Raw genomic sequence first — 13,455 nt, 5'->3', positions numbered from 1 at the left:
AAAAAAAAAAAAAAAAAAAAAAAAAAAAAAAAGAAAAAAAGGCTTTTCCCTTAATTTGGTTTGGTCCAACAAAATTGTGCTTCAGAGAGCAGAAAAAGCATCACCAGCCAGGGCTGGCTGCTGAGGATGCTTTGTCCCCTCACATGTCTGTGGGAATATGCCTTAAAACCCGTTTCACTTAACCCTTCCTTCTCCAAATTACAAAATGATGCTCATTCTGTATCCAGACATTGGCACAGAGTAGGAGCAACTGCTCAGGGTGGCTTCAGGTAAGGGATAATGGCTTCATGTCTGAACAATCTCTTTGGAAAAAAATGCTGAAAAAATGTTTTTGTACTTCTGGCTTTTAGATCTGCCCAGTCCTCACCTAGGTGAGGATCTCAGGGCAGTTCCCAGAGGGAACTTCATGGTTCCTCACCCAGCACAACCTGGAAGCTCAAAGCAAAGAGGGACAGAGCACCAGGGAGAAGCTCCCAGAGCTGCTGGGGAGGGAGCCCTGGGAGGGATGGATGGATGGGACACTGCTCACTGCTGTGTCCTTTAGCCTGGGGTCACTGGGGGAGCTCCTGGGGGCTCAAACTGATCCTCACCTGACCCCTCTGATGCCCTGGTGCCCACTCTGGCGTCCCTGTGCCACCCTTGGGGCACAGACCCTGCCTGAGCAAGGCCACCAGGTCACACAGGGCGCTGGGGGCTGCTCAGGGCTGCCACAGTCCTGTCACACAGATTGTCACTGTCAGTGTCCAGAGCTGCCCAGGACACCAGGCTGGCCCCGAGGGGAGCAGGGAGCTGCCCAGGGCTGTGGCTCTGTCCTCAGCACGAGTGTTTGGTCACAATGGCAGTGCTGCTCCCTGCACTCAGCAAGTCCTGGAGATCAGCACTTCTGGGGTGCACCAGTTCCACCAGGCTTAACAGGAGCTGCAAAGAAATGAGGGTGGGTGGCACAGCCAGGCAGGTGCCCTGGAAATGGATTCAAGTATTTGCACTCCTGTGGAAATGTGCCTGAACTGAGCAGGAACTCAGGCTCAAACCAAGATCCAGAGCACAGCACCAGCCTGGCACTGCCTGCAGTTCAACACCAACGTCTGGCACGGGGATGAGGAGGATTTGCTGTAACCAAAATAGATCTCTGAAGTCTTTGGCCATCTCAGTGGGGCATTCAGGTGCCTGGCTTTAGGGCTGCAGGTATGGTTTTGCTCTGTGCAGCCCTTCCTTCAGGAACTGGAGGTAAGTTGCTGTTGAAGGGTCTTCAAAATTGGTTGAGAAACTAAAGATGCTGCTTTCAACATCTTCAGGCTTCATAGAAGTAATGTCCAGGAAATAGTTGGCATTGATGTGGTGAATCTGGCAAAGAAAACAGATGAGAGGAGACTTCTAAGGGTCAGAAGAATTGCCCATCCCCTGCCTTGGCCTGCAGCCAGCACAGACCTGACAAGGCTGTAACAGCTCCTACAAGAATATCTAATTCTTTTCAAGTGCTAATTCAGGAACCAGAATTTGGGTCTGAATTTCAGAGTCAGAGAAAAATGTGTGATCTTCCCCCAAGGGTGCTGACCCTTTGCTTAGGTTAAGAAGAAGATGATGTGGGAAAAACCATGGAGGCCCAGCTCACGTCTGTGAGCAGGAGCTGGGGAGATGGAGCCTGGGGTGCACCTGAGCTCCCAGCACTGCCTGCTGCCCCACAGAGCTGGGAAAGGGGGACACTGAGCCATTGTCACAGCCCAGAGCCTCATGGGGACAGCGAGGGGACCCTGCAGCTGTGACCAGCTGGTGTCTGGGCAGGATTAGCCCAGCCCTGCAGAGACAGAGAGTGTGGGCTCACTAATGGCTGATCTGCTGTGACCAGTCTGGGGAGATCAATGTGCTGGAAGGTGCTGATCAGGAGATTTTCTTCAAAGGATGAGCACAAAGGGCCATGGGTGCAGGAAACAAAGCTACAGTGCCTTCCCAAAGCTCAGGGACAGTGAGGAATCACACTTGGTTCAAGTCTGTTCTGCCCCTGCCCAGAGCTGCTGCTGTTCTGTCTCTGAACTAAAATACATTTGTTCCAGATTTCTAGGTGGAGGGACAAAGGCTCAGGAGCAGTCCCAGGTCTGGGGACCCTGCAGAGAACAGACTCCATGGGAGGAGCCCAGCCTTACCACCGTGCCGTTGGGGAGGCAGAGGATCATCTCCACAGGGAAGTTGTATTTCTCCAGGTGCAGCTTGGCTAGTTTGCTGTAGAACTCATTCTCTCTGTTGCTCTGCAGGGAGATACCAAAACCACACACTGGCACACCCCAGAAGTGGCAAAATGGCACAGGGGGAGCCCACAGGACACAGAAGAGAGGGAGGGAGGGAGGGAGCAGAGAGCTGCTCTGCAGTGCAATGGTAACTGGTACCATTCTCACAGGCTGCTTTCCCATTCCCTTTCAGGCTCCCTCTCTCATTTCAGCTGCAAATTTTCTCCCCCAAGACAAGAAAATCACCCCATCACAGGCACACCAAAGTCTGATCCCAGCCCTTCCCAGAGTCTCCAGCTCTGTGACTGATCCCAGCTGACAGCACAGCTCAGAAGTGGGGAAAGGCTCAGTCAGGAGCCTCAGGGTTCAGACAGTCATTTGGTTATCTGGTCGTCCCCTGGGTTGCAGGGGAGTCAGTTGGTTGATGGCAGCAGAGGCCTTGGGCAGGGCTGTCTCACAGAGAATCATCTGTTTTAGCTTTAAACCTGGCACCAGGACAGAGCCAAGGGGGTCACAGTGCCACTTCTCAGCCTGCCTCCATCTGGTGTCTGCCTGGCCCCTGCAGCTGCCGAGGACAGGGAGGGCTCGGAACAAAAATCCCCCCTGGCACAGGAGGGAGCTCTCCCTGCCCCTGGCACCCCGTGGCACCCCCAGCAGAGAGTGAGCCTCACCTGCAGCTCCTCCAGCTCCTTCACCAGGGACCAGCTGCTGATGAAGCTCTCGTTCAGCAGGGCGAGGATGGGCGAACTTTCCAGGACGGTCTCCCGGAGAGTTCGCCCCGAACCTGGCACAGGGAGAGGCACAGGAGGCTTTGCTGTGGGTTCCTCAGTCACTGTCACCATGCTCCATGCCACCTGCTGAGTGGCAGCTGACTCTGGTCCCCCCAGCCCTCCCCAGTGTCTTTCTGCTCTGTTGTTGGCAGTTTTCCATGGCTTTTGCTCCCCACAGGTGCTGCTGGCACAAAGCACTCAGCAGAGCAGAGCCCAAGCCAGGCACAGAAGGTCCAGGAGAAGTCAGCCATGGAAGCCACCCCAAGTGCCACTTGCTGCTGATGCCAAGCACAGCCCAGTGCTGAGGGGTTTTCAGGGCAGACAGGACTGAAGAGACCCTTCCCCTCCCACCCATCCCTCCTGCCCAACGTGGCACAGAGGCTCTGAGGCACTGAGGGGGAAAAGCTGCACATTGGGACAGCCCCACGGCCAGGCCTGGCTCTGGCCTCTCCTGTGCAGGTGCCAGGGACAAGGCAGACAGAGCAGTGTCCCTTTTCCCTGCCAATGCTGCCTCTTCCCCAGCAGGAGAGGAAGGGGAAAGACCACAGCCATGTCTGCACCTCAACAAAGGCACCTGAATCACAACCTCAGACAGAGCTGGTGCTGCACTGGGCAGCTGAGCTCCCATCAGTGATTCCCACTCCCATCAGTGATTCCCCACTCCCATCAGTGATTCCCACTCCCAGCTCCCATCAGTGATTCCCACTCCCATCAGTGACTCCCTCTCCCATCAGTGATTCCCACTCCCATCAGTGATTCCCACTCCCATCAGTGATTCCCTCTCCCATCAGTGATTCCCACACCCATCAGTGATTCCCACTCCCATCAGTGATTCCCACTCCCAGCTCCCATCAGTGATTCCCACTCCCATCAGTGATTCCCTCTCCCATCAGTGATTCCCACACCCATCAGTGATTCCCACTCCCATCAGTGATTCCCACTCCCATCAGTGATTCCCCACTCCCATCAGTGATTCCCCACTCCTAGCCTTTGTCTATCCAGCACCTCCAGAGCCAAAACAAATGGCACGAGGTTCCCTGCCCCCCATCCCTCCAGGCAGGTGGGAATGCCCTCACCTCAGCAGGACTGGTCATCCAGGGCACCCCAGAGCAGGATGGAGTGCACCAGCTTCTTCTCTGCTTGTGCTCTCTCAAAGGCTTCTGTGAAGGGCAGGTAGGAGATCTGGGGGCAGAGGGACAGCGTGAGGAACAGGCACACAGCAGGAGCAGCTCTGAAGGAACCAGACCCAGGGGTGACACACACAGAGCTCAGTCTGCAGCAGGATGTGCAGATTTACATGAGTGACAACTGTGGTGGTGTCCCCAGGGCCCCTCTGTCCCTGGCACCTGCAGAGCCCTGATCTCACACACTGCAGAGAACATCTGCACCAGGGTGGCCAGGCTGTCTGCAACCCTCAGCTGCTGGGAAATCTGGCCTTGAGGTATTTATTACAAAACCTCCTGAAACAGCCTGAGAACTGGCTGTGAGGGAGCCTGCTCCAATCACTCAAATGAAAGGAACTGATATTAACATCTTGGCAGCCTGAAGGGACATTTGTAAACTCAGGCACAAGGAGGCAGCCACCAAAACGTGTCCCTTCAGCCAAGGAAGCAGTGACAGGCAGTAGCCATCTGCTCCACAGGCTGCTGGCATGTTAAATAGTTCACCCAGAGCTATAAATCTGTGTCTGGCTGCAGGCTGCAGAGGCACAGGCAGATCATGTGCTCTCTGCTGATAAGGAAAGCTTGGTCCAGAGGCACCTGGCTGCTGTGGAAGTGAAGCCAGAGGAAAAACCCATTTGTAAGCAGCACAATTACCTGCCTGCTCCAAAATCACAGCAGCAGCTATTGATAAGAGGCAGGAAGGACGAGCTACACCCACAGTACAATCCTGGGGACACCTGACATGGAGAATTTGCTCCTGTCTCTGCTGCTGTGTGATCCCAAACGCTCTGGGACACTCTCCCAGTGCCCTGGATGCTGCTCAGGCTGTGGCCTCTGCTGGCCCTCCAGGTCACTGGATGGCTCAGTGAGGACAATCTGCCCCAAATCAATGTGCCAAGGAGAGCCCAACCCCTTCCTCACCTTCTTAAATGGATACATGGCCACCTCCAGCCTGTGGGCTGCCTCCTGCCAGGGGATCTCCTGCTGCCAGGTGATCTCCTCAAACACAAACTGGATGGGCTCCCCTGAGGGGTCCCTGCTGTCCAGGACCTTCCCGTTCTCATCGTGGATCACGGTGGGCACCGAGGGCCCTGTGGATTCCAGCTCCATCTGCAGGGGAACAGCCTGGGTTGGACCCTGCACTCAGCTCTCTGCTGGTTCTCCTGGGCTCCAGGACAGGATACAGATCCAAAATAACACCCTGCAGCTCCTCAGGAAGGTCTCCCACCTCCTGGAGCTGCACTTCACCAGTGAAATACCAGGAGAGGAACTTCATTTCCCTCAGTGTGGCTGCACTCTCTGGACTGGAAATGCACAGACTCCACGTTCCCACCTTCCCAGAGGAGATTACTGGCTGTGGGACACCAGATCCTTTCAGCCATTAGGATCTGCAGGGCTCACTGGAAGCTCTTGCTCCTGTCAGCAGCTCAGCCCTGGGAAGCCACGAGAGGGAGCAGCAGGAAAAGCTGCCCAGGAGCTTCCCCGTGGTTTGTGTGCTGGAACAGCTGAAATGATTCTGCTAAATCTGCCTTCCTGACTTCTGCCAATTAAAAATAATCACGACTCTAGTTTAGGAGAACATGGGCCTGTTGAATTCAGGCATTCAGAATTCTGACTTATGTTTCCTGTCCCAAGAGCTGGGATTACCACAAAAAAAAGGGGAACAACCTCGTGCACTTTCTAAATCCAGACCCACAGTTATTCATACCCTGCTCTGGGCTCAGGGCCTGGGTTCAGCTCCTCACCTTCCCTCCTGCCTGTCAGGCAATGTTTTAAAAAAGGAAGAAGTCTCCAAAAGCTCAGGATTCAACCCACACTGAGGGAAAAAGCAAAATATCAGAACAGCTGCCAATGGGGCTGCAGAGGACAGACAGAGATAAATGGAAATTCTACTGTTGTACTGAAATGATCAAGGGAAAGCTGTAAGGAATGGGGTCACAGGGGTTCCACAGCTCAGGGCTGTGGCAGCACAAACCCCTGAGGAGAAGCTGGACAGGTGTGGAGCACAGGGAGGGGGCACAGACCTGAGGCAGGTATCCAATGTCCACTTCCATGTTGCTGCTCTCACTGGCCCCATACAGCCACTCCATGTCCACGTTCAGGGACCTGCACGGGGAACCCACGAGTCACCCAGGGCTAAAGCTGTGCACAGGAAACCCCAACCAGATGGGAACATCCTCTGCAGGGTCAGCACTGACCCAGAGCCTCTGGAGATCTCTGTGCTCCCTGCAGCAGCCCAGGAACACCAGATCCTGCTGGACCAGGGCCAGCACCCACTCAGCACTCTGGAAAACACACTCAACACCTCTGAGCTCTGTCAAATGACAGGAAAGAGAGATGTCTTTGCTCCCTCTTCCTTCCCAGCACTTCACTCGCACATTCTGATCCTGCTGAACTTTTAAAAGTGTTTTTTTGGAAGCAAAAGGCTGCTGGCAGAGCCCAAAGTGTCTGCTGGCTGTAGGAAATGTGCTGACAGAGGCACTGGGGTTGAGTCGCCAGGGTAACGTTGTAATAGAATTTTCACTCTTGTCATGGGCAAAGAGATTTGAAGCCTCTTCCCCCTGAAACACTTCCAGCTCCTTGCCAGAGAGCAGGAACGAGCTGGTGCAAAGCTCTGCACACAAAACCTTAACCTGTGAGACTCCAAGCAAAAAATCTGTTGGAGGAGGAGCACCAGGCCTTGCTGAACTTCAGTGCCTGCAGCCAGGAACTGGGACTGCCAGTCCTGCCACACCCTGCCTGTCCCTCCCATCCTCCCAGCCCCAAGGGACAGTTACTGGGCATGAATCAGGCCCTGCACGGCTCAGGGATCCTCAGTGATGTATAAATGCATTTACAGGCAACTGCAGAGCTTAAATCACTGAGATTTTCCAAGAAATGAGAGGGAAACAGCTGTACCTGTTGTTAGGAACAAAGAGCCTGAAGTCCCTGACGTGGGAAGAGTCCTTGGACAGGACAATGTAACCTGTGAACTGCCCCGGGGAAAACCAGAAGGGGAAGTCTGGTGGCTCGTTCAGCTGGAATTCAGCGTGGATCCTGAAAGAGAGAGGAGCCATCAGCTGGGATCCTGCACTGCAGGTGACAGCAGGGAAAAGCTGTCTCCAGGCACCTGAAACTAGGAACCTAAACTGGGCAAGAGAGGTGGAGCTTAAAAAGCTTCTCATGTCACACAGTGAAGAGGGTGAAAGACTGGAACAGATGCATCAGGAGCATCTCCAGCATCCATGCCTTCTGGAACTGGACAGCCAGGAAGGATGAAATACTTTATCATTCCTTGAAATCCTTTATCATTCCTTGAAACACAGGGACAGAACAAGGCCCCTTTAGCCCTCCCTCCAGCTTGCTCAGACACATCAAAGCTGTGTGTAACACGACCAGCAAAACAATTCTGTGGACTCTCTCCGCTTGGAAAGACACTCTGATAAACCTGAATCTAACAAAAGTCTTGCCAGCCAGATTCTCCCCTTTCAGCCAGGGGTAGAACAAGGGTGATGTCCTGCAGGAGGACACAGTGACACTGGCATCAAGTCCAAGGGTGATGTCCTGCAGGAGGACACAGTGACACTGGCAGCACAGGTGACCTTTGGCTTGCACCTCCCTCCCCCTCCCAGCCACAGCACCCGCTGTCCCTTGGGAACACGCTGCACATGCCATGCCTGCTGTGCCCTCTGCCAGGGCTCCCAGCAGCCTCCTGCCCTCCTGGGACAGGGGACAGGCCCAGGGGTGTCCCCAGCCCCTGGAGCTCACCGGAAGGCTATGGTGTAGTAGAAGCTGCTGCTGGCCTGGATGCAGGCCACGGCTCCCTGCGGGGCGAAGCGCGTCTTGACGAAGGGCCGCGGGTGGAACATGCTCAGCAGCTTGTGGATGATCACCTGGAGGGGGAATGGCAGGAGCAGGAATGAGAACTGCTCCTCCACACAGCTCCAAAGCAACCCCCACCTGAGCAGGAAGGCCAGAGAATGGCTGTGATTTAACAGCCAGCTCAGAGACTGACCTAATCACACGCCAAGGAGACAAAGCAAGGCACTGCTGTCACAAATAAATCCATCTTCCACGGCTTCTGTGCCATTCCCGTGGTCTGCAGCTTTCCATCAGCCCAGGCAGAACAGCAAACTGATGTGCAAGGCTGCCTCCACTAATGCTTCAGCCTTTGAAGGGGTGGGAGTGCAACCACTGATCCCAGCCTGCACCCAGGGGAGGGGATGCACAGCCAGGCTTTACCTGCTGAGCACACACAGAGTCCCACCTGGCACCTAAAGGCTCACTGTTCCACCAGGAATGATCCCACAGGTCCTTTCTGAGCAACCCTCTCTGGGAAAAACTACCCTCAAATCCCACACAATTAACAAACAAGATGGAGTTACTCGAGTCAGCCTCATGTGGCTGTCACAGACACACAGAGCTTTTGCCTGCTCTCAGTTTTGCCTCCAGTTTAGGTGCTCCTGGCTACACACCACAGAATTCCTGCTTCCCTGGAAAATCCAGGGATACACATGTAAAATCTGAGTTTCATATCTCACCTCTTTGCCCTTGGGAGGTGGAGGGTAAAACCTGTTGTTGGAGAGATAGCCAGTGAAGATGTTCAGTTCACTGGGAATTATCCACCACGGATCCCCAAGATCCAGATTATCCTTTGGAGGGAGAAAGGCTTTGAACTGCCTGGCAAGCAGGACACTCATAGGGGCTGCTGGGGCTGTCCAGTTCCTGAGCCCAGACAGAGCCACGTGGGAAATCTGTGAACAAAAGATGCTGTCAGAGCCCACAGTGGAGTCTCCCAGTGTGCAGTGATGTCACGGATGCAGGGAGGCTTTGGAAAAGGGGGGGAAATGTTTCACATCCCAAATTCTTCTTACCCCACCCAACAGTTTTGTCAGCCTTCAGGAATGTGAGCAGCGGAGCAGAGGGGAACATGCCACATAACACCAGTGCTGCTGCACTCAGCTGAGCAGAGCCAGCTCTGGTTGCTGCTCCCAGCTCCCCAGGAAGGCTGTTCTAACTGGGGCAGGGCACTGCTGAGTGTGCTGAAACGCTGAGGGGGCAGCAAGCTCCTGTCACAGCAAATCCCACGGGATTCAGCAGGACCCTGTCCCCTCCCAGCCTATTCCTGGTGCTGTTCCCAGCCCCCCAGAGGTGTTTATCCCAGAATCTGCGGCCTGCAGGACACCTACTCCCAAGAAACCATCCTTGCTCTTCGTCATTGTTTCCATGAGCAAGGGCTGGAATTTGGCCACGATGGACAAAGTCTCCCCGTCTGGATCCAGCGTCTCCTCCTCTTCAGATTCTGAGGCTGGAGCAACCCCTGGACAAAAGGACAGCAATTCAAGCAGCTGTTTCTCCTCCCTCTGAAGCAATTGTGAAGTGATCACACGTTTATCCTGGTAAATCCAGGAGCACTGGGAGTCCCCCAGCTGTCCCCACACAGAACCATCCCCAGACCAGCTTTGGCTGCACAAACTGAAGAGGAAGGGGACAAACTCAGTGGTTTTAAAGTGGAAGGGGTGGGTTTAAGTTGGACATTGGGAAGGAATTGTTTCCTGTGAGGGTGGGCAGGCCCTGGCACAGGTGCCCAGAGAAGCTGTGGCTGCCCCTGGATCCCTGGAAGTGTCCAGGACCAGGCTGATTGAGCTTGGAGCAGCCTGGGACAGTGGAAGTGCCCTGCCCAAGGCAGGGGTGGCACTGGATGGGCTTTAAGGTCCCTCCCATCCCAAACCATTCCATGACTCCCTGTTTCCCTGGCTGCAAAGCCCAGGCAGGCTCACAGCCCCTCGGAGCAATCCCAGCACGTGCTGGAGCCAGTCCAGGAGAGCACAGCAAAGCCTGACTGTGTCCCCACTGTCCATTGTCATCCCCACACTCCTCCCTGGCTGGCACCAGCAGGGCCACTTGCTCTGTGCTGACACAGCCCCAGAGATGATCTGCCACAGCTGCCATCCAGGAGAGCTGCCCCAGCTCAATGGAGCCCTGTGACTCCACTGATGCCTTTGGCCCAGCCTGGGCTGAGCTGGATTTGTTGCACTCACCCATCCCAAATCCCCTTTAAGCTCCACACAAAGTAACTTATGTACTTTGCTAGTCCAGCAACGGGATCCTCCACCTTGTAAAAACTGCACTTTGTCAAAGTGATGTCTGGTGCTTAAGCCTTTCCAACAACATGGAAAGCTTCACAGCCTCTCTTCATGTAAATAAGACCCAGACCAGCACCCAGAAACAATAAAGTGAATAAAATATTCAGTGAATTCAAGCTGTGGGGTTCATTATGTTTGGCTCTGTGCAGGGAAGGCTCTGGAAGGCAGACAGGAACCCACCTGTGAGCTTCTCAGCAATGGGTTTGAACTCCTCTGGGCTCAGGTACAGGTCCTTGTTGGTGTCCAGGGAGGAGAAGAGGAACAGCCCCTCATTCCCCAAGGACTTCAGAGCCAGCTCCTGGTTTGGGAAGAAGAGGCAAGAGAGATTTCATTGGAGCCTCCTGCAGGAGCCCACTCTGGCCCCTCTGGAGTTAATCCCATCCTTCCCAGCACATCCAGGGGGAAGATTAACTCCCCTTGGCAGGATTTGGTGCTATTTGCAACGCGTCCAGGAACTGCTGGCAGAGGATATTGAACCTGCATCTGCCTGAGTAATTCCAACTGAACCATTTGCTCACGTTCAGTGTCTTTTGCCAGAAAAATTCCCCACTTTTTCCAGCTAGTTAGTCCTAAACCTGCAGCTACTGGGAGCACCTGGAGGTGGTGATTGCTGGGGCAAGCTGATGTGCAGCCAAACAAAGGCAGTCAAAGATGTCAGCACCACATTCCAAAGGCACGGAGGGACTGAGCTGAGCCCTTGGAATTAGAAACTTCCACTCGTGGTGGGATCCACTCCAGCATCACTGCCCTGCTCTGGTCAGTGCCCCTCCAGCCTTGGAACTGCATGGAGTATTTTGGCTCCCTGCTCCCTCAGCCATCCATCAGGGAGTCACAGAACCCACAGTCTTCTCCAGGAACTTCCAGGGGATCCCAGCTTCTCTGTGCCTCAGTTTCTCCCTCTGCCAAGCCCCCACAGGGGGGTGTCTCCCTCGGAGCAGCCCCAGAAGGGCTCTGGATGCTTCCACACATTTCCACTCTGCAGTCTGAAGGGAAAGGGACAACTTGGAGGCAGAGCAAGAGCTCCAGGTTGGTGTGAGAGACACAGAGCGGGCGAGACAAAGCCCTCAGTGCCAGCCAGCCCTTGGCACACGCCCCAGGATCCAGCAGCTTGCCCTGCCACCCCCGGAGCAGCCTGGAGCTGGGAGCACAAACACTCTGCATTCTGCTGCTCTCCGCTGCCTGCAGCACCACCACCACCATCCCCAGAGCTCCTGAACCAGTTTATTTTCCATCTGTTGCCTGCCAGCCTGAAGCAGCACTAATGCAGCCTGGAAGGCTTTGCTCCCATCAATCGCAGCTACAAAAGCACTTAAGAGCCTTCCAGGGCACTTCCAGGGCTGAGACTGAAATAAACTGGAACTCAAAACAAAGATCTGGAGGAGGACATGGCCAAGGACATGAAAAAATGAAGGGAGATGGTTTTTTGTGCACAGGGACAATGCACTGTGGACTGTCCACAGTTAACCTGCTTTTATTCCCTGAATGGATGGGGATGAGCATCCTGGGCTCTGGAAACAGGTCACAGCTCTGCTGAGCACCTGGCTGCAGGTGCTGACACATCTCCCAGGGTCACACAAGGCTCGTGCCAGGCTCCAGGACCTCTCCCAGCTCCAGATCTCACCTGTGCTGGCACACAGGTCATGGACTGGGATCACTGCTGGGCTGGGAGCCAGCTCAGGGCCCTGGGCAGGGAGCAGCAGCCTCCCCTGGGCAGGGCAGGCTGTCCTGGATGTGTGCTGAGCTCTGAAGGGATGCTCCACTGCCTCTGCTCTCCCCAGCACAGCACAGCACAGCACAGCTCCTCTGCTGATGGATCTTTCAGGGCCTCTCCTCATTTTGCACTTCACAGGCACAGAGCCCGAGGGATTGGGTTGGAATTTGTACAGCTGGAATGCGGGGAACAGTAATTTTTCCCTCACTGAATGGGGCTGGAGGCAGGGGCAGCTGGTCACTGGTGGCCACCCCAGCTCTGCAGAGCCGTAGCCTGGCAGTGGCCACCTCAAGCCCACGTTCACTGGAGTGTGGCACCACAGCTCAGCCCAGTGTCCACCTTAAACCCCCCTGATGCCTGGTGGCCACCTCAGCCTGGCCACAGCCACCTCCACCCCAGCAGCCACCAATGCCTGGCAGTTGCCCCAACACCTTAACCCCCATGGCCACGGATGCCTGGTGGTCACCTCAACCCCAGAGGCCACCCCAAGCCTGGTGGTCACTTCAGCCTTCAACCCCATTATCCACAATGCCTAAACTCCTCTTAGTCCGGTGATGGCCACCCCAACCACCCCGGCAATGGATTCCGGGTGGTCACTCCAGCTTGCCGTGGCCACCTCAGCCCCCATCGATGCCTGGTGGTCACTTTAGCCTGGCTGTGGCCACCTCAGCCCCCATCGATGCCTGGTGGTCACTTTAGCCTGGCTGTGGCCACCTCAGCCCCCATCGATGCCTGGTGGTCACTTTAGCCTGGCCATGGCCACCTCAGCCCTCACCGATACCTGGTGCCCCCTCAGCCTGGCTACGGCTCCCTCATCCCTGGTGCCCACCGGTTCCTGGGGCTCCCTCAGCCTGGCTATGGCCCCTCCATCTCCGGCGCCCACCGGTTCCCGGTGCCCACCGGTTCTGGTGTCCCTTCAGCCCCTCTACGTCTCCCTCAGCCCCGGTGCCCACCGGTTCCTGGGGCTCCCTCAACGTGCCTTTGGCCCCCTTCATCTCCGGTGCCCACCGGTTCTGTTGCCCCCTCAGCCCCGCTACAGCCCCCACAGCCCCGCTGCCCACCGGTTCCTGGTGCCCACGGGTTCTGGTGTCCCCTCAGCCCCTCTACAGCCCCCTCAGCCCCGCTGCCCACCGGTTCTGGTGTCCCCTCAGCCCCTCTACAGCCCCCTCAGCCCCGCTGCCCGCCCGGCGCCGCCATCTCCCCTCACGCTGCCCGGGCCGGCCGCGCCCGCCATTCCCCTCGCTCCGCCCGGCCCCGCGGGCCCGTCCCCGCCCCTGCCCGCTGCCCGCTGCCCGGTGCTCGGTACCTGCTGCCGCGCCGCCTCCGCGTCCCGGTAGTACTTGACGGCCACCAGCGCGGCGAGCAGGGCCAGGGCCAGCGCCAGGCGCGGAGGGGCCGCCCCGGGCCCCGGCCCCGCCATCGCGCCGGGCCCGCGCCGCGGAGCCGCCATGGCCGCCCGGCCGG

General features: G+C 56.2%; 1 protein-coding gene across 1 annotated transcript; it reads right to left on the bottom strand.

Annotated features, from left to right (window-relative positions):
* On the bottom strand, positions 1-13,455 carry SELENON (selenoprotein N). Its single transcript, XM_041463128.1, has 12 exons — positions 13,298-13,455; positions 10,461-10,578; positions 9,324-9,454; positions 8,676-8,888; positions 7,903-8,027; positions 7,054-7,191; positions 6,180-6,261; positions 5,077-5,265; positions 4,069-4,174; positions 2,894-3,006; positions 2,142-2,243; positions 1-1,344 (listed from the first exon to the last, which is right to left on the bottom strand). The coding sequence occupies exons 1-12, from the start codon at positions 13,439-13,441 to the stop codon at positions 1,174-1,176; spliced, it is 1,632 nt and encodes a 543-aa protein (XP_041319062.1). The 5' UTR covers positions 13,442-13,455; the 3' UTR covers positions 1-1,173.

This window comes from Pyrgilauda ruficollis, unplaced genomic scaffold (genome assembly GCF_017590135.1).
Source record: "Pyrgilauda ruficollis isolate IOZ18807 unplaced genomic scaffold, ASM1759013v1 scaffold162, whole genome shotgun sequence".
NCBI lineage: Eukaryota > Metazoa > Chordata > Aves > Passeriformes > Passeridae > Pyrgilauda > Pyrgilauda ruficollis.
The sequence above is the reverse complement of the archived record's forward strand: the minus strand, read 5'-3'. Positions and strand labels throughout refer to the sequence as shown.